General features: G+C 45.5%; 1 protein-coding gene across 7 annotated transcripts in view; it reads left to right on the top strand.

The window, feature by feature from the left end:
* Positions 1 to 25,420, top strand: part of PDE10A (phosphodiesterase 10A) — a 475,662-nt gene that overhangs the window by 420,820 nt on the left and 29,422 nt on the right. For all 7 annotated transcript variants that reach the window (XM_074333807.1, XM_074333806.1, XM_074333805.1 and 4 more), the window contains 5 exons: positions 9,097 to 9,239; positions 12,238 to 12,321; positions 13,922 to 14,072; positions 15,509 to 15,664; positions 24,723 to 24,895. In XM_074333807.1, the coding sequence (XP_074189908.1) occupies positions 9,097 to 9,239; positions 12,238 to 12,321; positions 13,922 to 14,072; positions 15,509 to 15,664; positions 24,723 to 24,895 (707 nt within the window). The remainder of the gene's footprint in view (positions 1 to 9,096; positions 9,240 to 12,237; positions 12,322 to 13,921; positions 14,073 to 15,508; positions 15,665 to 24,722; positions 24,896 to 25,420) is intronic.

Below are 25,420 nucleotides of genomic sequence, written 5' to 3'. Positions count from 1 at the left end.
TTGTTCTTTCTATGTTTAAGGAAGCCGTAAGAATTGCTTTTATTCATTAGTAGATGGGAGCAGGAAGAGTTTTAGTACAGAAATTTTGTTTGTTTGCTTGTTTTAGTTTCAGGTGCACAAAACAACATAGTGATTAGACATTTGCACCCCTCACAAAGTGATCCCCCCAATGAGTCTAGTACCCGTGTGACACCATACAGAGCTATCACAGTCCTATTGACTAGATTCCTTATGCAGTACTTTACATCCCTGTATATATCAACTATAATTAAAACAAATATATAGTAGTTTTTCTTAAATTGAACTCCACCTGAGCTAAGATGCCAAAAAATACTGATTGTTCCATCACCAAAAATTATTTTCAATGATCTATTCGCTGAAAATTTATTTAGGTCTATATCTTTAATGTTTTGTGGAAACTTTAGAAAACACTACTAGACCTCATTAATGCCAATACTTTAAAATGTCCCTTTGTTTGATTGTATTTCCAAGAATACATAAATGCCAATGTAAACACTACTGTGTTATTAGAGGAGCTACTCCAGTGGGTTCAAAGCTCTTCTGAGCCAGGATTTTTGCATCGTAAAACCTGGGTTCAGTCAGAACCCGTGATTATCCCAAACTAAATACTAAACTAATATGATAGACATAACACTCCTTCGGAAAGTCGTGAGTAAGTTCACAGACATCCTGTTTGTACATTGATTCTTTTAGGTAAATTATTTAGGGTACAATCTCTGGAATTAGTTGATATTGGGAGCAACTTGCAGTTTTTCTCAACACTGCGAAACTGTTTCTGCTCCCAACAGTGACAGGTAGTGTATGTGCCAGCAGCCGTGTCACGTCGTCCCCTGGCTGGCTCGCCCTGGACGTGATGCCCTCCTGTCCTCGGGGTGAGTGGACAAAGGGCTGGTTGCCTTCAAGGTACATGGTGACATCTGCGTGGTGCAGCTTCAGCGCTCCAGCTCTCTGTGGAGTTTGTTACCAAATTTTTGGCTTTTTTCACTGCGGTGTTTCTTCTCATTAAAGCCTGTAGAAATGATATTGTTTTGACAGTTCCTCCAACTCAAAAAAAGAGTAACAGCTTCTCACCCTGCAGCTTCAGGACGACGCGTCTTCTCCACTTCCCCTCCCAGGCGTTCCGGGCTGAGGAAGAGTGGGAGCTGGGTTTATTTCAAAACCGCTCCAATTCAGAAAAAGCCGCTTTGCATATCTCTCAAGTCATACTTCTTGTTTGTTGAAGAGTAAGCGTCCTTCTAAACATAAAAGCAAACGGCTCCCCATTTTATGTCAGGCTCAGTGAGGAAGCAGCTGGTCTCTGGGGTGGGGTGCTGAGGCTCCCACAGATGAAAATGGTGGTTCACGGAGCACCCAGGTAGAGGCCATGGCCCGAGTTCCAATCCTCATGCTGTCGCTCAGCCTGACGTTGTCTGAACAGTTTGCTTCGCCGCTCTGAGCATGTTTCTCCCAAGCTCCAGATGAAAAGAGGAAAAACCGCTTTTAGTGAGCATGGTCCCACACAGCACCTGCAGACTTCCTGCCTTTCCTTCAGCGTCCTCCCTGTTTCTGGAGAATATGCGCACACACTGAGGACGGTCATAAACATGAAAGGCTTTGTGCAGGAGGAAACGCGGCTATGAATTGCTGGCTACTTTTACGTCAGGTGACGCGTGTCGGTCCTGGGAAATTCAAAGTATTTCAACTCTTGCACAAATCACTTGTCCTAAACCAGGTCACATTTCCTCCACGAAAGGTGCTTCTTGTACCGTGGTCATGTTACGGCGCATTGAGTGTCGTTCAGCCCAGTGGTCGTGCTTGACTAAGTGCTGCCCATGCGACACGACACGCTGCATGGCCGCAGGAACGCGCAGTGTGCCTCTATTCTTTCGTCCATTTGTGCTTCCGTGAGATCCCATCACTTCATTGGATTACAGGCCAGGTTTCTGATCAGCCTCGTTGTATTTTTAGCAGATAATTGCTAGTACTATCAATGGAAAGATACCAATTTAAAAAGACTGAAAGAGGCTTTTAAATTACAACAGTCAGTTAAGTTACTCCCACATACTATGATTTTAAAGAAACAATTAGGTATGTTTCATAGAGCTAACATGCTAGTAATACCTGTGACATGTTTTGCCTAGAAAAAGGAGTCCTTTAAAACAGATTAGCTCTGTACATTTTGGATCCGAAAGCATTTAACATTAAAGGAGTAGAAAAACAATCATTGTTAAGGGAAAGCCAGTGGACTAGGGACACACTCATTCCTGAATTCAGCATCGACCGAGCACTGTCCTCTGTGCTGAGGGTGGACATCAGCTGAGCAGACCAGGGACTGCTGTCATTCCATAGGACACTCACTCTGCAGCAGGTACTGCTCAGGACACTTTACACAGGAAAACTCACTCTGTTGGTTGCACAACAACCTTGAATGAGGTGGTTATTATTTCCATTGACGTAAACAAAGGGACACACAAAGTTGAAGTCATTTGCCCAGTTCCCACAGCAGGTGTGTGACGGAGCCTGGATCTGAATGCGTTCGGGGGCTCCAGCCTCCGTGTTCTGCCTTCACCTGACTCTGCCCTGCACCAAGGTCTCTTCTAGGAGAGACATACATTCCGTGGTTTCTAAGGTATTTATATGTAAAATACAGAGTTAGTGCTCTGAGGAGGGTGTGATTAACTTGGCCAGAAGTGGGGGGAGACTTCAGAAAAACCTTCATAGACAAGGTAATGTAGATGATAGGGCAGAGACAGGATGAACAAAAATTGTTTGGAATAGATATATTTAGCGATTTTTGGTACACTTCAAAGGAGAATGATGTAAATTAAATTTACATTTGTGGATGATGAAGTGGCTGCTGAGCAGAAAGAACACGAGTTCTGCATGTCTCCTACAAGGCTTTTCTCAGAAGTAACTGAAATGAGTATTATTCGGTAATGACAAAGCTATCTCCTAACAATGACCTATTTGCTTGTTTGTAAGAACATGGTAACACAACACACACACACACACACACACACACACACACACACACTTTTCCCTAGCACATCTTTAATTTGAATAACTTAGGAGAAATTACTGTATAACAATTCCTAGACTGCATTTTTATGTTACATGAAAAATACAAAAGTATAATCCCTGCCCAGTCTACAGTTATTTAGCTAACCAATTTTAAATGAGTGTACACACACACACACACACACACACACACACACATGCGCGCGTCTTCAGGCACCAGAGCAGGGCAGTCTCCATTCTGTGGTTGACTGTAAACGTGCCCTTCCCACCCGGGCACGCTCTGCAGTGGCTGCGGCTTCACCTTCAGATGCCATCCTTTCACTCCCTCTGCCTTTCCATCTCCAAGTCGTCCTCTAACCACTTTTGAGTGAAAGCATGCTGAGTATGGTTCAAAACCCAAACTTGCAACTAGGCAGCCATGATTTCAGTACGAGCCTCATCACTGTCCAGCTTGTGGACCTTGGGCAAGGTGGCTTGTTTCCTCGAGCCTGTCTCCTCGGGGGGTGAGTGGGAGTGCTGCCCAGCCTGCAGGGAGTTGTCGGGACTAAAGGAGGTAATACGGATGAAATTCTAAGTCCAGTGCCTACTCCACAGGAGGCGTTCCAGCTTCCTGCCTTTGTTTTTTACTCTATTATGAATAGTCATTACAGCCATTTTCATAAAACCTGAATTCATTGTTTACACAGACAGCGCGTTGGTTCTTTCCACAGCTAAACTGCTTTTCCTTACAATTGGGATCTTGCTCATTTGCATACTGGAGAACAGCAAGAAGGAGGTAATTGATGTCTACCCTAAGCAAAAAACTTAAATTGACGGAGGAGGAGAAATCAGTAGTTCTTACTTAAAGGGTCCTTGCATTTTCCATGCAGTGGAGTGTGTTGGGGGCACAGTTTGAGAGTCATTTTTCTTGTGTGTGTGTTTTTTTTTCTCTTGGCTTTCTTCTAAATGCAAGTCTGTCCTTGTAGCAGGAACATGACATGAAAAATCATCCCCCCCCACTCCCCCGCCCTTGGCGTCACGTCAAGCCAAGGATTTGGGGCTGCTGTTGTCACTTTCCAATCTCAGCATGGACAGACAGCATTCTCTCTGGTTTGTAGACAGTACTTGCTTGGACCAGCCAGCCTTGAAGAAACAACATCTTAAACATGTCTACCTCGGGTGTGGCCGAGGACAAAAACTCAGTCCTTTGCACTTTGGCACTCTGGCTCCATTCACTAGAATAGCTGTGCGGGCACAGAAGTCACATACCAAATGCTGGATTGTAGAAAGTGTATTTTTGAGCTCTCGGTTAGTTTTAATCAACTCGCTTCTTAGGGGTGCTAATCTGTTGATTTTTCCTTGGGTCGGCCTCTTCTTTCTTGGACTTCCTCTTTCATCCATCCATTGACCTATTCACGTGACATTTACTTACATTCACCTAGAGTTGCCTCTCCTGGGGGAGGCCACACGCCCATGACCAGGCTTTCCATTTGGCTCCTCCTCTCCCACGGCCACAGCCAAGTCTCTGGCCTGCCACAGGCCTGCACGTCCCAGGACTGCGACCACCGCCTCTGCTGGCCCGCCCCCCCGCCCCCCACTGCCGCACTATATTGTGCCACTAAATAAATAGCGCAAGGCTGCTTGTTCCGCGCTTTCCATACTGTGTGGATAGAGTGTGTCTTGGATTTCAGGATTTATTTAGAGAACCAAATTAATTGTGTTTAACAAATAGTTTGTGAATTATAATTGAAATGTGAATTAAGTAGACAGTGGGAAACAGTGCACAGTTGATAACAGCAGGACAACTGTCATTATATCTCAGACTTTCCCAGAAGGGAAGTTACTTGTCTTGTGGATCCCCAGACCCGAGGATGAGCTGGAAAATCAGCTCGCTGCAGCAGGAGTGTCCTCACTCGCAGTGCCCGCCAGTGTCGGCACTGTATACGCGCCTGTGGACAGTCCTGGGCTGCCACATGACGTGCTGACTGCCGAGTCGGGACGTGATGTGCTTCACTGGCGCCTGTGACACAGCACAGCCACTCATGAGTAGGCCACCAGATTCAACACAAAGAGGCAAGTGGGGGGCAATGAGTGCTGGTATCATCACAGGTGACTAAGTGGGCGTGCCAGCAGCACTGAGAGCTGGGCACCGCTTGGCCATGTTCTCAGCCCATGGAGCCCGCACGTCCTTCCCTGGGTGACATCCTGCAGCATCCACATATGCACACGGGGGACCCGAGGCACAGAGAGTGAAGGGATTGGCCGAGACTCATGCAGTCCGTACATGCTGCAGAGGCGATGCAAGCCAGGCAGTTTACCTAGGGTCTGGCTCTCAGCTGCTGGACGTGGAAGGGCTCCAGGCGTGCAGGGGACGCTCACGGTATCAGGGTATCCTCTGAATCCCATCAACTCTGAGTGTCGTGCAGATGAGTGTAGAACAGGCCACAGGCTAACCTCTGAAAGCATCATTAACTGAATACTCCTGGTTGCCAAGCCGTGTTGCGTGCCGTGTTACACAATTATCAGTGGTTGTATTCTTAGCATCCGTGTGGTAGAAATACACTATGTGACACTCCTGTTTCCAGGTCGTGTTTCTTCTGTCTTCTGGGCCTTTTCCCCATCCCAGTGCCTGAGGTCGACATGTCGTCATAGTAAATGGCACCGCCTCCCCCTGTCAGTGCCTTCTGGCTGGACTCAGCAGTCATAGATTACTTATGCAGAATCAACTTTAAAGAAAACGTAGATTTCTGCCCTCAATAATAATTGCAGCAGGATGAGTAAGGTTGAAATCATTAACTAATGATCCCTCTTTATATTATTTTCTATTCATTTTGGAGGTCATCTAGAAAATAGGCATTAAAATAGCTATAAAATTTGCCAATACTGTTTCTTAAAGTTAAAATGCATATGTTACTTACCTACACTAATTACAAAATAAAATTAAATAAAATTTTAATTTAAAAAATTTATAGATTTACAAACATTGTAATTTTGTGAACAAATTTATAAATATGTTTATAAATAAAAATAAAATGTATTCTCATTGGAGGTCATAAGCTTGTACAACGATGGTAAAGGGAATATAGTACCTAACAGGATTTCTGAGAATTCCATGAAGTAAGGTGTGCAGAGCATTCAGTAGACTGCAGTGTGAGTGCTCAGGGGTATTAACGAGCATGATAGCAGTATTACCTGTGACTCAATGTAGTTACTGTTGCTAGCAACTGTCCCATAGGATTACATTGACTTAAGGTAATACCGAATATCAGTAAACACCGGCTAACTCCTGTCGATGGTTCATGTTCACTCTCTGTCCAGAATCTGCATTATCGTCTCAAGTGGGACATTGAACAAGAAAATAACTGCTTTTCCAAATAAGCTCATGCCATGAAGGGAGCACTTTGCAATGACTTGTGTGCAAGTAGTCTCATGTCATGTGGTTTTTTTCCTGAAATTCATGCATCACATATATAAATTACCACATACCTTGAAAAAGTCCGAAAGCAGAAATTTTATAATAATTTTACTGCTGTTCATCAATATACAGTAAACTGCCAGTGTTTGTAGAGCGTACAATCTGACAGCTGTGTACCTCCACCGCCCGTGAGGCCCTCGCCGCGGTCAGGATACCGGAGTGCCCATCACCTCAAATGTCCGTGTGCCCCTTTGTAACCCCTCCTTCACGACCCTCCCTATTGTCTTCCCCCCCAGTTTGGGATAAACACTGATCTGCTTTCTGTCACTACAAATTGCTTTGCATTTTCTAGAATTGTTTTATATAAATGGAATCATAAAATCTGTCTGGCTTCTTTCACTCAGCATCATTATTCCAAGATTCATCCGCGGCATCACACGTATAATTAGTTCATTCCTTGCCAATACTGAGTAGTATTCCCCCGGTGGGTTTCCCACAGTCTATTTAGTCGCCTGCTGATGCACATGGAGGTATTTCTAGTCTGGGGCTCTTACAGGTGAAGCTGCAGTGAGTGTCTGTGCGCAAGTCCTTGTATGGACATGTGCTTCCCTTCCCCTTGGAAAGGCTGGGTCATGTGTTCGGGGCTGTTTCACTGTGTAAGAAACCTCCAGACTGCTTTCCAGGCTGGTTGTGCCTTTTTACATTTCCAGTGCCGTGTGTGCATGTTCCACTCCCTCCATTTGCTATCTCCGTCTTTGGTGAAGTGTCTTTTCAAATTGCTTGCCCATTTTTTTGTTTATGATTATTTGTTTTTTTGTTACTGAGTTTTGGTAGTTCTTGCTGTATTCTAGTTACAAGTCATGTATTAGATAGGCTACTTGCAAATATTTGCTCCAAGTGTCGGCTTGTCTTGTTTCTGTCTGAGAACAGTTTTAGTTTTAAGGAAATACAATTTATCACTTTTTCCTTTTATGAGCATGCTGCCAGCATTATAGCAAAGATTTCTTTCCTGTGTTTTCTTCTAGAAGCTTTATTGTTTTAAGTTTTCCATCTAGACCTGTGATCCATTTTGAGTACATTTTTATATAGGATGCACGGTAAGGATTAAAATTTGTTAATTTGTTCATTTATTCATTCATTCTGCATGCAGCTCCCAGTTGTCCCAGCACCGTCTGTTGCATAGGCTCCCCGTTTTCCTCTGTCTTGACTCCACGTCCTTGCTGCAAATCAACTGGCCATACATGTTTAGGACTGTTATGTCCCCTTGATGAACTGACTCCTTCATCATTTGAAATGACTTTCTTTATCCCTGGTAATAGTCTGCTCTGAAATCGGTTATTGGATATTAATACAAACATTCTAACTTTCTTTTGACTGGTGTTAAATGGTATATCTTTTCCATCCTTTACCCTATTTGTGTCCTTAAAATAGGATTCTGGTAAACTGCATACATTAGGTCTTGCTTTTTTTATTCGATCTGACAAAAATTTTTTTCCTTTTAATTGGGGTCTTTAAACCATGCACATTGTATGTTTAGGTGTAAATCCACCATGATTTTGTTTTCTCTTTATTCCGTCTGTTCTTTATTCCCTTTTACATGTCCTTCCTTTGAAATTGACTATTTTGTATAATTTTATTTTAAGAAACAGCTTTTAACTGATTAAAATTTTCCGTGAAGAGTTTCATTGATTTTGAACCTGTTTGATAATAAATAAAGATGCAACTGATTACTTTTCAGGATTAACTGATTGACAGCGGGGAAAATGCAAATGTATCTGAATTTCAACGAAAAATATTAGTGGTTAGGGAACAAAACTGTAAGTGGGAGGTTTAAGAACAGCCAGGAACACCTTCATTCCTTTTGGCCCCGTGAACTTTTTGGCATCTCTTTCTCAAGTGTATGAGTGAAAATCTACATATTGAAATAAACTGAACCAGGCATGAAGTATTAACGGAAAAAATTGACACTTGATAACATTTAATTACAGTGTTTTCATTTTGAAATACCTAGTTAGTAAGAACAAAAAGTCTTGTTCAGTAAATAGACACTTTAAAATACGTACTTTTTATTTTATCTTTTTAAAATTTCCATTTCCGTTTGTGTTTTGTAACGCGAATGACGTATCAGCACAGTGCATGTACATTCTGCAGGCATGCATTCCAGGATTCTTTCCTGACAAAGCACTTCACAAGAATCAGTGTAGAGACTCCTGGACTAGAGGACTTTGAGGTCACCGAAAATTAAGCCAAATAGTTTAAAAGGAGGCATAGCAGACAGAACTCTTGACTGGTTTAGTCTCTGAGTCCCTTCAGGCTGCTGTAACAAAAGCCCAGAGGTTGGGTGGCTTATAGCAACGCATTTATTGTCACAGTTCCTGAGCTGGGAGTCCAAGAATACTCAGCCATCGTACTGCCCAGGGGAAATGCCTGCGAGAAAGACTTTTGTTGCAGAATTTCATAAGCCTTTTAAAGTGGGAATAGGATTTGAACAACTGTTTGTTTGCATCTTCAGACACGTGTGTGGGTATCTTCAGTGTGCACGGACATGGGGAGTGGCATTAGTCAGTGGACAGGTAGTCGATCCAGTGGTGCTCTGAGCCTTTGAAACCAAGCCCTGAGCCTCAGTGACGTACGTCTTTACACAGTCATTTACCTGATGTTCCTTTGCTGGGTTTGCTTTCCAGATGTACCACAGGATCCGTCACTCAGAGTACATTTACCGGGTGACCATGGAGAAACTGTCCTATCACAGCGTGTGCACGGCGGAGGAGTGGGAGGGCCTCATGCGCTTCAGCCTCCCGGCGCGGCTCTGCAAAGACATCGAGCTGTGAGTGTGCCGCCCACGCGGGGCCGGTCCTGCGAGGACAAATGGCCGCTGGTGTGGGACTCGTCGGGGACGGCTTGGAGAATTAGGATCACAAGTACCGTGTGCCCTGTGTGGTTTTGTTTCTGGCTCGTGATAAGGCTCGTGATAACATTGCTGGGCTCTTTGCCTTCTCCAGCGATAGAATTCAGTGGAGAGACGGTGTTTTGTGCAGGTGCGGGGTCGTAGAAGTTCCTTAGCAAAGGCAGATACACCCCACGATGTGCAGCCCACTGACCCATCCCAAGAGGGGGCAGGGGCTCCCCTCATACTGTATGAAGGCTTTGATTTCTGTGGGTAGAATTGCCTTCCCTCTCCCCGCTCTTTGTCTCTCTCTCTCTCCTGCCAAGGTTCTAAAGGTAGTTTCTGTCCATTTTCTTTTTATGATTTGTTTGAGAAGCCCACTCAAGTGGTCCTGGTAAACAGGTACATACTCCGATGAGCAGATGTCTTCCTTCCTTCTCTGTGTGTAACAACACATCCCTTTGATTTAGGGCACGTGTGAGGCTGGGGTCCTGCTGAGCCAATGAGGCGTCAGTGCCCTGAGTGAGGGCAGCTGCGGGGTCTGGACACACCTAGGAGCTGCCGCAGGGCCTTCTCAGCCGACCAGGCCTCCCCTTCTGCTCGTTTCTGTCTGTATACCTTATCAGTGTCATGGTGCCATCTTCCCTTTCTGGGGTGATCCCAAATCTTATGAGAGAATAAAGGCCAGATCACATCATCTTTTAAAACTAACAGTCTGAACATAATTCTGAAATGAGTTCACCTAAATTTTAGCTTTTCTCATTCATCCTTTGCTCACTTCACACCATATAATATTTAATATTCAATATAGGATTAAATATCAGATAGCTAAAAGTTTTCATGTCTGTATCAATTTAAATTTACAAATTAAATTTGAGTACTTAGTAACGACTGATTCAGCTTTCACACTTTGTTTTTTAATCCTGTGCTAACGTATGTAATTACTGCTGATAGAACCTGTGATAATTTGTATGCCCATTGTACTTGCAAGCCTACACTGTGTAACTACACAGAATATCTTAAAAAGTGACCCAGAGCTGATACTTGCCTTATTATTGGGAATGTAGTGTTGTTAAATGAATTAAACAAGAGGCCAGGAGACTGAGGCTGCGTGGCTCTGCCGGCCTAGGTGGCCGACCCCAAACCTAAGCCTGTAAGTACCTCAAGGTCAGGACATGGACACGCTGAGGACAGCCCCTCAGGCAGCCACTTGGCTGGAAGCTGCCGCCACTCAGTCACTTCCTGCTTTGCTTCTGCACCTTCTCTGCTTAAGTGTGTGCCCTGGCTTCTGCCCTCCTAACCACTTCTGGTTTGGCACTAATTTAAATTGATTTTTGCTCAAACCCTCAAATGTTTTATATGCCTCAGTTTACCTGTTAATGGCATATATAGTATATATGGTCATATAATAAAAAAGACATATATGATATTTGACCTAGTTCCTGGCACAGAGTTCCTTAAAAAACCTTGTAACTTCCTGAATGATAATGGGTGAGGAGGTGTCTTGTTATTCATAATAAACCGCTTACAACTATGCAAGTGTTTATACTACTAAATGACTCTTAGAGGCTGGGGTCTGGTTGCCAGAGGAACCACCCACGTGATTAGGGTATTGGAATTTCCAGCCCCACCCAGGACCTTCCTGAGGGAAGAGGGGCAGGGGACGGAGTTAATCCGCAGAGGCGAGTGGTTTCATCAGTCCTGCCTGTGCTGTGAAGCCTGCGTGAAATGCCTAAATAAGGGGTTCCCAGAGCTTTCAAATTGGCGAGCACATCAAGGTACTAGGAGGGGTGATGCTGGAGAGGGCGGGAAGCTCTGTGCCCCTTCCCACAAACCTCGCCCTCTGCATCTCTTCCATTTGAGCGTATCCTTTATAAGAAACCGGAAATAGTAAGTCCAGTGTGTCCCTGAGTTCTGTGAGCTGTTGTAGCACATTATCAAACCTGAGGATGGGGTTTAGGAACCTGTGCTTTACAGCTGATTGGTCAGAAATCTTAGTGGCCTGGACTTGCATCTAAAGTGAGGGTCAGTCTTGTGGGCCCGAGCCCTTAACATGTGGGGTGTGCTCACTCCAGCTCGTGTCCGAATTGAATTGAACTGTAGAAGGTCAGTTGGTAGTACCTGTAGAGCAGGGGTGTCCACACTGCAGCCGTGGGCCAACTGCAGCTCGCAGTCCATAGTTAATTGGCCCACAGCAAATTCCAAAACTATATTTAGTTTACTGAAATAATCCAGGTGAGGCAATACGTACTTCACCTCAAGTGAGTGGCCCGGCTGTTTGTGTATTTTACCGCATATGGCCCTTGGTGAAAACCATTGAAAAAAGTTTGGACACCCCTGCTGTAGAGGATTAGAGAATTGCTAATCCTCTACTAGGGGTGGAAAACTCATACATTTGGTGTCAGAAGTGTAACTCAAGGAAAATGGATTCTTTTAATACTATTCCATTCTGTTTATTTGGGTTATGTTACTAACTAAATTAGCAAATGAAAAATAGGTAATGTCTTTGGATGTTTATAGTTATGAAATTTTTCTCTGATTTAAACAGGAGATAGGATAATTTTTAACTCTAAAAAAATTTTTCCATAAGATTTTTCCCCCTTATCTATGAGTTGTATCCTATATGTGTAATATTCATAATATATTCTTTTATACATTTTCATTGTTCTAGTAAAAACCACAACATCCTGTTTTACAGATGGTTAATAGAAAATTAAGCAATGGCTTAAATATTGGACAAAATTCCTAAGCACTATGGAATTTCCTTCTGGAAAGCTTTAAATACCACAGAGATGTGACTGAGAAGGCAGAAAAGAGATGGCTGCACTCACTGTGTCCTTTTAGTTTCTGGAGAGACAATAAGTTCAATTATCGTCTCTGCCTATTATGTTCATACTACTTGTATTTAGGAATAAGCTCTGCCTTCTTTTCATTTCAGATTCCACTTTGACATCGGTCCTTTTGAAAACATGTGGCCTGGGATTTTTGTCTACATGCTCCACCAGTCCTGTGGGACATCCTGGTGAGAATTATCTGAAAGCTCCTTTTAAAGTATTGAGAGATACAACCTCTTCCTCCCCCGATCTATATCACTTGCCACTTTCTTGGTTGATCGTTATCTTAAAATATCCTACATCTCTATAAATTATATTTTTCTAAATATTTAAATTAAAAAAGGCTAAGATTGTTGGACAGGTCCACAGGCTTTTCATCTTTCGCTCAGAAGCTGCCAAGCTCTCTGGCAACATGGCTGTCCCTTGGCTGAAAACCACATGTCTAACCAGGTGATCATAAAAATACAAGCTAAAAGCAGTTAGGCTGTTTAACTGAAAAAGACAGGGATTATTACTCAGCATAATTACATACTATTTTAGAGTATGTTTTGGAATATTTGCATACATTTTGTATCAGCTCTCAACTTATGTAATATATCAGTTAGAATAAGTGGAAAAAAAAAAAAAACAGCAACCAAAAACAAGTGTCCTGATTCAAAGTCTAGTATTCCATTAGAAATCTAATTATGATGCTCTCTCATTGCACATTTTTCCCTTCTCACCTTGGGCTTCCTAAAGGCTGGTCATGACTTTGTATATGCTCTTCTTCAGCTGAAAGGCGCAGACTTAAAGTGCAAAGTGCTTTTCCTTCTCTCTGCTCATGTGCTCATTAAGTGGTTAATAGAGGCTCTTAGTTTCTTTAGAACTAATTCATCACCCCTTTCCTATTGAATTCTAGCTCTTCTCTCACATCTATCAGGGACATATACAAGTTGCTGTTTTCAAAGGACACACAAGATGACTAACTTTAGTTATTGTTTAAATAGCAATTGAGAGTTTGACCAGTTAGAACTCTTAAAATGACACACCTTGTATTTCAAGGACATTTGGAAATTATCAGTGGAGAAAATATAAGTTACATATATTTAGAAGTTTTTTTAACTCTCAGCTCTTTGGTATATCAAAGAGCCCTGTTTTATATTGACATGCTTTTGTTTTAAGCTGTCTTAAATCCACTGAGATAATTGGTAAGAACTTAAATAAATATAAATACATGATAATGTAAAATACCAATATTGTATAACAAAAACATATGTCATTTCTTTCATGTACCATGTCAGAATATAGTCAGTTACCACTTAATAACTTGAGTACCATAATAATTTGGATTCATTTTGAAAGGATAATCACTTACCTAGAAAACTCTTTTGCCATATATATATATATATTTATAGTTCGTGATCTGAATTTGCTTTTTGGCAAATGTTAGTTCAAAATGCCCTTCAGCAGGACGATAATGTGTTGCTGTGTCTGCTGAGCTCTGTGGGCCTGGGAGATGCTCGCCAGGTGAGGAAGGGGAGGGGAGTTAGTGGCGGGCCACGCACGCTGGTTCTGGTCCCTGCTCCCTGCTGGGCCAGTTAATACATCAGAGCAGAAGCTGGGAAAGAGGCTTCCCTTCTTCACTGGCCAGAGAAACACAAGGGAGGTGGTGATGGGCTCCAGTGCGCCCGGAATCTTCACGGCTGCCAGCGTGCGCCGTGCGGACGTGTGGACCGGAGCCACACGTCTCCTAGGATGTGCTCATTCTCTTCTGCCTTCTGTCGTCGTAACCACTTCTTTTCCACACAGCTTTGACCTTGAGAAGTTGTGCCGCTTTATTATGTCTGTGAAGAAAAACTACAGACGAGTTCCCTATCACAACTGGAAGCACGCGGTCACCGTGGCACACTGCATGTACGCCATTCTGCAGAACAACCGCGGGCTCTTCACTGACCTGGAGGTGGGTGTGCGCAGAGGTGGTTTCCGCCCCAGAGAACGGGGCAGAGTTCATGCTGTGTCTGCAGCACATACAGGACACGATAGGTGACACGCTCTGGGACGCATTTCGGTTCAGTAAGTTAACAGAAGCGCATTTTAAAGATTGTTGTACCCAAGCGCTTGTCACATTGTTTTGTGTAGGAAATGTAGATACAGAAATTCCAGCTTCACCAAGGAAACAGTAATTTTTGTAGTCTTCCTTGCCTCTTAAAGCTGCAGTCTTCTGAAGGGATGTAAACTAAGGGCGCTGGGCTCATTGCCCGACGTCCTGGCTGTGCAGACACAGCCCACTGACTTGCGAGCCCAGGACATCGGGTGCAAATTAGGACCTGAGTGCCTGTGTGAGCGCCTGTCGCTTACGGAAGCGAGCAGCTCTGGGGTGTTCCTCTGATGGCCCTGAATTTACATACACAGGCTCGCCACCTACTGAAAGCTGTCCATCTCGCAGACTTAGAGGACTCGGTGACGGCCTTGTGCTTCATGCACGACTGTCGAACCCGGTCCTCCAGCCCCTGGCCCAGCGCTGGGCCCCAGCCATGTAGACCCCAGGTCCGGGCCATCCTGACCACCAAGCATGTCCCCTCCCCCCGTGAGAGCCCTCATGCTAATCCCCGCCCTCCTCTGCTGTGAAACCGGTGTCCTGGACAGCTGCCCGTGTAGACAGGGGAGCTGTGGTCTCTGTGATAAAGAACGTGTCCTGTCATCGTTCCCTGGTCCACACAGCATCTCCCACCGCCCCTCCCCTGCCATTCTTGTCTTCCTCTCCCAGCAGCCCTGGTGCCTCGCTGACCACTGACCCTCAGAGCAGGCTCACCTGCAGCTCGTGCTCCACCCACTCACTGTCCACGCTCTTCTCCCAGCTACCTGCTCTGCTTCCACCTCCCTCTTCACGGCCTGCTGGCCTCTGACCCCTGACCCTCCAGGTCTCGGCCCTGATCTTTAGTGCTTGGCCTGCCTCCCACTAATTCCCTTCAGCCTCTTCTGCTTTTTCTTTTGCTCAGAATTGTCGTTTGCACATGCTATACGATTTGCTGTTATATTCATTCATTATAATAATAATAACATTACAATTTAACACTGCATGAGGGACTGAAACGGTCTTCTCCTTGTGTGCCTTGGCTTTCTCTGTAATTCTTTGGAACATTTCCTTTAATTTGATACTGCCTCCCCTTTTCCCAGAGTTGAGCAGGAAAACTCCAGAGTAATTAGACTCTCAAGTTCATAAGCAGAGAAAGAAAGAGGTTAAAAGCAAGTTAGATAATTGGGAATTTCAAAGGTTCCCAGAATGTTGCCGTGTTAATGGCAGACGTCAGTGTGGCAGGAACAGCACGCTCGCTGCACGTCTCCTCGGGTCCTGTTGCTAGGTTTTGAACACCTGTGCACCATCTTGTTTTCAAGCGCAAAGGGCTGCTGATCGCATGTCTCTGTCATGACCTGGACCACCGGGGCTTCAGTAACAGCTACCTGCAGAAGTTCGATCACCCGCTGGCTGCCCTCTACTCCACGTCCACTATGGAGCAGCACCACTTCTCCCAGACCGTGTCCATCCTGCAGGTGAGACAGCCAGGCCTGCCCCGGGCCCCTGAGGAGACTGCAAGGCTCCATCAGTAAGGGGGTATTCTGACGTTCTGACGGCTTCTGGCAACAGCAGGGACAGCTCATCCCAGCAACGTGTGTGCACACTCACCATTAGGCACTGTGATTTTCCGATAAAGAATCCTTATGAAGATTTCGGATCTGTTTCTCAATCGCGTTTAACTTTTCAGTCCGTGATACCCTAAGGCAAAGTTTGTGTCACAACATTTAGTGTAATATGTAGGGGCTGTCATAACCTTGAACCAGAATGCATTGAACAGTTAGTCTTGAAAGTTAGGCAAATTCAAGGTTTTAAGTCCATTGCAGTCTTTTATTTTTTCCTTCCCTGTGTTTTGGTCTTTACTTTATTGCCTTTAAGATGACCTTGATGGTTGAACTAGTCAGCAACAGGCCTCACATCACTGCTCCTCCCTCACTTCAAACCTTCTTCCTCAAACTCAGCAAGGTCGCCGTCCCCTCAGAGAGGCTGGATTCTTCTCACAGAGGAGTTTTAAAATGTTTCCTGGTTTTGACCTCAGATTGGTGGAGCCGGTGTCTTCCTGGCAGTATTGGTGCCCAGAGCAGGATTATGTGTCTAAGGGAGGAGTTTGAATTTTGGGGGGCAGAGACTTCAGCAGGGGGCGCCAGAGGAAGCTGCGAAGCAGAAAGACGCTTGCCACTCGGTGCACTGTTCTCTGCTGTGTAGCCCAGGGCTTTCCCTCCCATCAGCTTCTTCCTGACTGTCCCACCCACAGGTGGCTAATACACATGCAGACGTGTCCAAACCCAGCCAAATTTACCTGTTCACGTCCCGTGTCCGTAGGACCAGACTGAGCAGGTGAATGAGGAACTTACTGAAGCCTATGAGCTATTCTATTACCTGCTGGGTGAGAGTGAAACGTGTGTCAGGTCTAACTCGAGTGCCGCTGTTTCCTAACCGTGTCCACCAAGTAGATGGACGTTCCTTTCACTTGCTCACACGCTGGTTCTATTCCAGAAAGCAGTATGTAATCAACTTTCCTCATGTTCCCTTGACACCTGTTCTTCCTTTTTTTTTTTTTAACGACATGGACATGTACGTATGGATGGATAAACAGATACATACGTTCCTGGAACTTAAGCAGGATGAAAGGCATGTGTGGCCATGTGCATATGTGTGTATCTGTACATACATGTATACCGGGGGTGCCAAAAAGATGTACACACATGACTTGTATTCATCTTGTGTTATCGGTATATAGTGAGTATTACAATTTTAATACAGTTTTCTCCTTTCTTAAAATGTGTATACATTTTTTGGCACCCTCTGTATATACACAAAATATATGTAACACATGCCTTTTATAAATAGGGAAAGAGAACTTCATGACAGTTTATGTCTACTGTGACCTTACTCATCGTGTGAGGCTGTCTGTAAAGGAAGGAGGATAAAACATAAAGCAGGTGACGCAGCAGTGACGCAGAGCGGGTGGGGTGGGGAGGGACCCGTCATGTGCCAACAGCAGTGCACTTCAGAATGGCTTGTGTCATCTTCAGCAAACCCTCAGCAGTGTGGGGTTCCAGGTTACTGAGGCAGAGTCCCTGAAATGGTCAGAATATAGTAAGCGGAACTCATAGCAGTAAGTGAAGGTTAAGTGAGATGCTGGCATCTAAAACGAGAGAAGGGATGGTACCCAACAGAGTATAAGAACAGGAAGCTGGGAGGAAGGGCTGGGTATGGTTGTGGATTCAGGTGAAAAGCCCACCAGTTGGAAACTGAATCCATACCTAGGACTGACCAAAACCTCCTGTGTGAGCTGTGACAAGGGAAGTATCCTGAGGCCATAGCAGATAGCTCCGTATCCATGGGCAGGAGTATTCAGGAAAGGCTTCCGTCCTTTCCTAGAAATTTCTATACTCTGAGCTGATTTTGCATTTATGCTCATGCTACGTCTCAGAGCATTTCTTCTCAGCTCCATCTAACTGCCCCTTGAAAGTCGATTCAATAGCAAAGCTACTTACTGAGCACTTCCCAGCTGCCAACACCTGCTGTAGGCCCCTGGGCTGTGGTGACAAAATGACCACAAGCCCCCGCCCTCCGGGGTCTGGAGTGATGAAGGTCAGGAGGGTCCAGAGCTCTGCCTGGTCCCCCCCCCCCCGGGGGTTGCGACACCTCTAACAGGCTGTGGCTCTCACTCTGAGTTTCAGCCAAGCGGCAGTATGACTTCTGTTTCCAACCGTGTCAACTGGCGTTCGGTGGGGTCAAAATTGTGCTTAGTACTCTGCGTCTCCTGCGGTGACCTCATTCACCCAGCCACAGGATTGGTGGCCTTCCAGTCCTCGTTTCCCTTCCCTGAGCCTCTCCCGCCCCCATACCCAGTCATCAAGCCCTGCCAGGTTTATGTTTTGTCAAGACACCCGAGACTCACTTTTTAACCCACGTGCTGACTCGCGCTGTGGCGGGCACTGTTGCCTCCTGGACAATCTGGGCATCCGGAGGGGGTGTGAGGAGCTCACTGGCTGGCAAAGCAGCATCAATGGGCAGTGAGGAAACACACCTAATAGTGTGTTTCCCCGAAAATAAGACCTGGTCTTATATTAAGGTTTGCTCCAGAAGGTGTGTTAGGGCTTATGTTCAGGGGATGTCATCCTGAAAAATCATGCTAGGGCTCATTTTCTGGTTAGGTCTTATTTTCTGGGAAATACCGTAGTAAGGAACACACTTGAAAAGCTTACTGTAGGCTAACACACACACACACACACACACACACACACACACACACACACACACACACCTGTTCATGTACCGGGAGGCAGTGAGGGTGTGGATTTGGTCACAGTGAGAAGGACGCAGGGGGCAGTCCTTGTTGAGTGAGCGCTGGGCTGAGTTATGTCATGAAAGGAGTAAGGAGACAGACCATCGAGAAAAGACAAGTGCGTCTTATCTTTCTCTGGGCTGCTGCCCAGCCCCTTTCCTTCTAGGCATCTGGGCTGTTTTCCTGGTGACGACGGCCCCTGGCGCCCATGGCTGTGTGATGGCCGCCTTCAAGGGAGAGGGTGTTCCCACCTGGAGGGGGCAGTGCTGAGCTGGCCCCTTGGCCACTACAGCCCCAAGGCTGTCCCAGATTCAGTCTCCGTCACGTTCTGTCCATTTGACTGCCTTTTGCCCTCACTGATCGCCATCTCTCCAAGGCTGTGCCTCTCGAGTCCATCTTCCAAATACATGTCTGAACATGTAGCTTCTGGTTGACAGTCATCAGTGGTTCCAAGGCCTCAAGAATAAACTGTTTCTCGCTTAACGTGCATATTTTATGAATGGTCTGTCTGGTCCAGCACTACTGTGTCTGCTGTACCTTTCTAGTTCCAGGCTGTTCTCAGTGCTGTGCCATTGTCTAGATTCCCTCTGTGTAATTCTCTGCTGCCTTCTGTGTGATCTTCTCCTCACCACTAAGGCTCAGCTCAGGCTGAGTCCCCCAGTGAGGTGATCTTACGACAGAGCGAGGGCAGCAGGGTGCCCCTTGGGCATGGCCTCGAGCCCCCTGAACGCACACATATCTGGTTGTCCCCATGGCATGGAGCTTTCCAGTTTGGGTTAGTTTTCCTCTCAGGAGCCATGTGAGGGAGTGGCTCACCTCCCTCGTCCCCACAATGGCAAGTGTGTCACTGGTTCTGCCAGTGTGGGCAGAGGTGGTCACCTGGAGGCAGACGTGTGACAGTTAGAGAACCCAGAGCTCCCCGAACAGTGTGTGCCGAGGTGGAGACTGCAAATACAGGTGTTCTGTAGGGGAAAGGGAGTCGATACGCGCCCTTGGGACCAAGGGCTTAGTTGGCTCAGTAGGAGAAGGGAAGGGGAGTGACTTCAGGTGAGCAGATTATCTGCGTGGACAGTTCCATCAAGAAAACAGGTAAGCGCTGTTTTCTTACTAAATTTTACCTACATATTTTCAGTGATTTGATAGAGCCATTAATGTCAGAATATTAAATCCATTTATTGTCTTTCCTTAGGAGATGTCAGTGACTTTTGAATATTGAAGCTACCCTTTTTCTGTCGTATGCCTTCTGTGAATATCCCATGTTAAGTACTCAAAAGTCAAAATTTTAGAAAACAGACTATTAGGAATGATTATTCTCATTATTAAGAAAATTTTCTCGATATTCCATTAATCTTGAATTACCCAGGGCTTTTGAAATATGTTCAGAAAGTTATCTTTATACCCCACATGTTGGGATCCCGTGACACTTTCATTACTTTTAATAGCACTGACATTTCTGTGACACAGCTAGTGTTCTTCCAACTTGTCTGCCCTTGGCAGAACTACTGTTGTCTGTGCACTTACAACCACACTGCTGTACTTAGGTTTCACGCTGCCTTTACTAAATACTAACCCAGCGTGCGACACAAGGGTGGCTTCCATCTGCCCTTTTCTGCAGATGTGTTCTGCATAGAAATGGTCTGGGGCCACAAGATTCACTTCCGGGCAACTGTTGCTTTGCTCTCTCCCTGAAGTCTGAGAGCAAAAGCTACACGGGTGGATTGTGTCGTCATGGTTGTCACCACCATCATCATCACCATGCCGTCTCTTCCTAGGGACTTACTATAAACCAGAACCTGAAGAATTTTGCACAGTCCCTGTTTTTGTTTTTGTAGTATCCTGTGACACGGTATTATTTATTCCCATTTTACAAGCAGAATAGTGAGCGTGCTCGGTTGGCGCTTTCCTGCAGTAGGTGACAGACACTGGAAGGTGCCCTGGAGCCTTACGTGTCTGTAAGGGCACCGCTGCCGTGTGTAGGTGATGCCCTTCCTGGCGGCTGGACGCCTTTTGCCCCAGAACCCCTGAATGACTGCGCCCCTGCCTGTGACTTGCTGCGCTGGTGATTCATAGCCCAGCGGGGACAGGGTGGCCGCGTGAGGCCTGAACGGCTTGGCAGGCAGGTGTTGAAAGCGAGCTCCCAGGCCCTTCCCTGAGACTCTCCTATGGAGCGAAGCAGGGTAGGCTTTGGGGGAATTCTGTGTGGTTAAGAACACTCGCAAAGCTTCCCGGAGATGACCAGCGTGTCCTCCCTCCTGACCACGTGCAGCCCACATGGCTGCCGAGCGATCGTCCCAACACGCAGACCTGGTCACCGCACCCCTCACCCAAAGTCGTCAGTGGCCCCTGATTACTTTCCCGATGACACTGCAGCTGCGTCCTAGGCCTTGTGTTAAAGCGCCTTTACTTTAATGCTCGCTGTTTCTCTGCTCAGCAGTGAGTCTGGCCACCGTGAAATGCCCTCCCAACCCCGGGCCCCGGGGCTCCTGCGTGTCCGGCTTCCCCTAGCGCGCATGCGTCCCCGTGGGGCTCGCAGCCCTCCTCTCGGCTCAGGCCGGTCTCGCGTGTCGCCCACTAAACCTGAGCCCCTTCCCGGTGAACTTGGGCCGTTCAGGGCCTTGGATGCAGTAGGTACGAAGCCGCTGCTCCCCTTCCACAGAGCGAGACTGCAGACGAAGTATCTGCTCCCCACAGGCCCGTGTCCCGCGCTGCGTGGTGGGGCCAGGTGGCTGCGGTGAGAACGGGCTCCTCCAGGCGGGCGGCGCTCAGGCCCTCGGCCCTCGCCCCTGGGGCGCCCGGGCCCCCGCAGCCAGCCCTGGGCCTTCTGCCTCCGCTCCGGCGCTGCTCACCTTGGCCGAGGCTTCGCAGACGTGAGGGCTCAGAGCCTCTGCACGAAGCGCCCAGCTGCTTCCGCGGAGAGGAGTCGGCTGCATGCGGCTCAGGCGTTCTGGGTTCTGGAACATTCGGGGCATGCAGTGCTTGTCGTTTCATGCTCGGTTCATAAAATGGAATCAACGGCCTTGAATAAATGTGAACTTCAAACAACGTACGCTGGGCTAGTAGCTATAATAAATTTATCAACTGAGTATAAAAGTATTACACTGCTTTATGGCGTTTTATTATGTTAACTAATGTGAAATCGGAGCTTTAAAACTATTTTAAGCTGTGTATCCACCATATTTGGCTTCTTTATCTTTTTTATTGTCTTGTGTTTTCATAGCAAAATGCTGATGAATACTTGTATGTTCTAGAGTTTCTTGAAGGGAAAGGGGCAGTGTATTGTTTATTCCTTCATTCCCTTTACTCTTGTAAAACATTAAAGGATCCCAGAAAATGGTCCTGGTTACAACTTTCTGTTAGAAACGTCCTCTCCTGAACTTTTTCCACCTAGTTTCCTGTGATGTTATAAACTAGTAAAAGAAGTAATAAACCTGAAGTAGCCAGCAGAATACCAGGTCGAAAAATTAAGTTGGCGAACTTGTTGCAATGACATTGCTAACCTTTGTGGATATCAGAGGGATTATTCATTATGAATTTGTACCAACTGGATAGATAGTTAACCAAGTTTACTATTTGGAAGTGCTGAAAAGTTAAAAAGTTACACAACCTGAACTTTTCACCACTAATTCATGGCTCTTGCATCACAACAATGCTCTAGCTCACACTGCACTGTCTGTGAGGGAGTTTTTAGACAGTAAACAAATACCTGTATTGGAACACCCTCCCTACTCACCTGATCTGGCCCCCAATGACTTCTTTCTTTACCCAAAAAGAAAGGAAATATTGAAAGGAAGACATTTGGATGACATTCAGGACATCAAGGGTAATACGATGACAGCTCTGATGGCCATTCCAGAAAAAGAGTCCCAAAATTGCTTTGAAGGGTGGACTAGGCGCTGGCATTGATGCATAGCTTCCGAAGGGGAGGACTTGGAATGTGACCCTAGTGATATTCAGCAGTGAGGTGTATAGCACTTCTTCTAGGATGAGTTCGCCAACTTCATTGTCAGACTTCCTATATAGATCCTTTAAAATGGTTTTTAATTTGTCTCAGACCATGGACACTTTTTAGAACCTGATGAAAACGTGGTTATGAATGACACACACTCAGTATACCGGGGATGCCAAAAAAATGTATACACATGACTTGTATTCATCTTTTGTTATCGGTATATATTGAGTATTACAATTTAAAAATTTTTTTTCCTTTCTTAAGATGTGTAGACATTTTTTGGCACCGTCTTTATATGTAATTGTCGTCAGTTTGTAACTCTGTAGACCCCAAGAGAATCTATAGAGCCCAGGCCAAGATGTCCCTATTTCAGAGAGATTTGAAACACTCGGTAGCACGCTAGACTATTTCTGCGCACTGCTGCTGAAGGGCTTTTTGGTGATACAGGACAAAGCCTGTAGCTGGGATTCCTGTCCCAGCGGCCTGCCGGGAGCAGAGCTCGCGTGGCCACCAAGCAGATGCTGCAGTTCCAAACGCTAATGAGGTGGGAGCACAGGTGACAGGCCTCTGCCTGTGCCCCGCTGGAGGGAGGAGCGGAGCGATGCAAAGCGGCTTTCACAGTGCCAGGCAGACAGAGGTCCCCTTCTTGTGACGTTCTACAATATGGCGGTGGCGAGTTGAGGTTGGAGCACACTGGAAAGGACACCGGGTTCCGCCAGTGCTTGAACTGCCCCGTGCTGCACCCTCCCCTTGTCTGCTCCTCACTAAGCGGCCTGTGCCCCACGACTCAGGCCCAGCACCATGCACACCCACGCGCAGGACTCGGAGCGTGCACAGCTTCCTCCTCGAGGGGAGCTGAAGCCCACCCTTGTCACCCAGGTCTCTGGCCCTGTCACAGCCCTGAAAGCTACTTCACATGAGGTGGCGTCACTAAAAATTACTGCAGTGCCCGGGATATGTAAGCAGTGCGATTTCTCTCAAAGGAAAACCTTACCTTGGTAATGTTTCAGCAAATGCTCCATTTCAGACAGATACTGAAGACGGCTTCAAATTTGATCCTCTGAAAGTGAAATCACATATTTGAAAGTGCTTTCTAAACTTAAAGCGTCCTATGAATGTAAGGCCTTACTGTCATTATTGTCAGGAAAATACCCAACTAGAACTAACTCTATTTGCTGCATTGATCATAGGAAAAGTTAAGTATTTATAAAACCTTAAGAGTAAATAATATGGAAAGATTCTGATGATTGAAAACACATGATGCACAAGCCACTTATGTCAAAGTAATAGGAAGCAGACAGTGTCTCAGTGAGATGCTGCTTTTGTAAAGCAATATACTTTAATAATTTCAAATTTTTACTGTATTTTAACAGCCAATAATTGTAGCTTCAGACAAGTGAAAACAATTAAAAACCAGTATGGTACGGGTAGGACTCTGATAACTAACGAAATCACTGAAAAGGAAATGAACCCACAAATTTAATGCACCTTAATTATTGCAACTATTTTTGTTTGAACAAAGAACAACACATTTTTATCTCAATTACAAATAAAACCTTAAAATTCTCAGAGGAAGGACTTCCTGTAAAAAGCCTGTAAACGGTTCATCTGCAGAAGAAGGATTCTGGGCGATGGCACCCAGACGACCACTGCTGGGCCTTGTTCCGGGTGCATCTGCCCTGTCGTGTCTCCTACGAGGGGAGATGACAGCATGGTGTGTGTCTGCACCTTGATGACTTGTGTTTCATGGGACGTGTTCTCTGCGTGCGTGTGTGTGGGGGGGTTAATCTGCCTAAATATACTTTATTTTGTGGTCGTGGGACATTTTCTTCTTGGATAAAGTCAGTCAGTCTTCGTTAGGCCTGCTGACGTGAACAGGTTAGAGATGACTTTTTAAGCCCATTAATTTTCAGTGTAATATAAAAAATTACTCGTGTTTTTAATTAGTTTAAGAAGAAAAGTCTTTTACTTAAATATTTTGCATTTTCCAGCCCTTTAATTACTTTCTAGAAATACGCCAAAACTAGGAATATAGTTCAGTTGCTGGGATTTGGGGTATCAGTGGTGTCACTGCAGTGTAAGTGGGTCATTTAAGTGGTAGCTTCATTGTCGGAGCGTAAAGAGACACCGAGACCTTAATTCCATTAGCTTTGCAACAGTTCCTTTGTTCGCCCCAAACGTGTCCCCTGTGAGCCACATGCCACTGACGTGCTCTGTATTTCAAGTAACAGAAACTGCTGTCCACCCGGAGCCTGTGCTTGTGACTGGTGCTGTGTGTTTGTGTTTCCTGCAGCTGGAAGGGCACAACATCTTCTCCACCCTGAGCTCCAGCGAGTACGAGCACGTGCTGGAGATCATCCGCAAAGCCATCATTGCCACTGACCTTGCTCTGTACTTCGGGAACAGGAAGCAGCTGGAGGAGATGTACCAGACCGGCTCGCTGAACCTCAATAATCAGTCACATAGGTAAACACAATTTTTACATGTTTGGAAGCCTGGAAATTGTTATCAGGAATAAACTTACATTGGAAAACAGAAACGTACTTTGGCATACATTTATATTTGAAAGAAGAAATGTAAACGTATATATAGTTTTTGTTGTTGTTTTATACGAACTTTATACTGACTTTGGAGATTTTTATTTGACCAAATTGCTGACGATGGCTTATGAGGGTAATGAAAATCTGAATTGGAATCGAAAGGAGTCACACGGGAGTGGGTGCTTTAAAGCAAGTCATTTTATAAGAGGTTTCCAGAATTCACCAGTCACAGGTGTGCTCATGGGCCTCACAGACTCAGAAGCAAATGAACATGGGTTTATTTTCCAGAATTGAAACCCTGTTAATCAAGCTAATATGATGGATTCCATTTCGAATTGAATTCTATTTTGTTGCTCTGCACATGTACATTCTAGTTATAAGCATCAGCATATTGACCTTCTGTGTGGTCGGAACCCTGTAGAAAGCTGAGTGGCAATCAGAAGTTTGTTTC

The sequence above is a fragment of the Rhinolophus sinicus genome, linkage group LG05 (assembly GCF_036562045.2).
Source record: "Rhinolophus sinicus isolate RSC01 linkage group LG05, ASM3656204v1, whole genome shotgun sequence".
Classification (NCBI taxonomy): domain Eukaryota; kingdom Metazoa; phylum Chordata; class Mammalia; order Chiroptera; family Rhinolophidae; genus Rhinolophus; species Rhinolophus sinicus.
The sequence above is the reverse complement of the archived record's forward strand: the minus strand, read 5'-3'. Positions and strand labels throughout refer to the sequence as shown.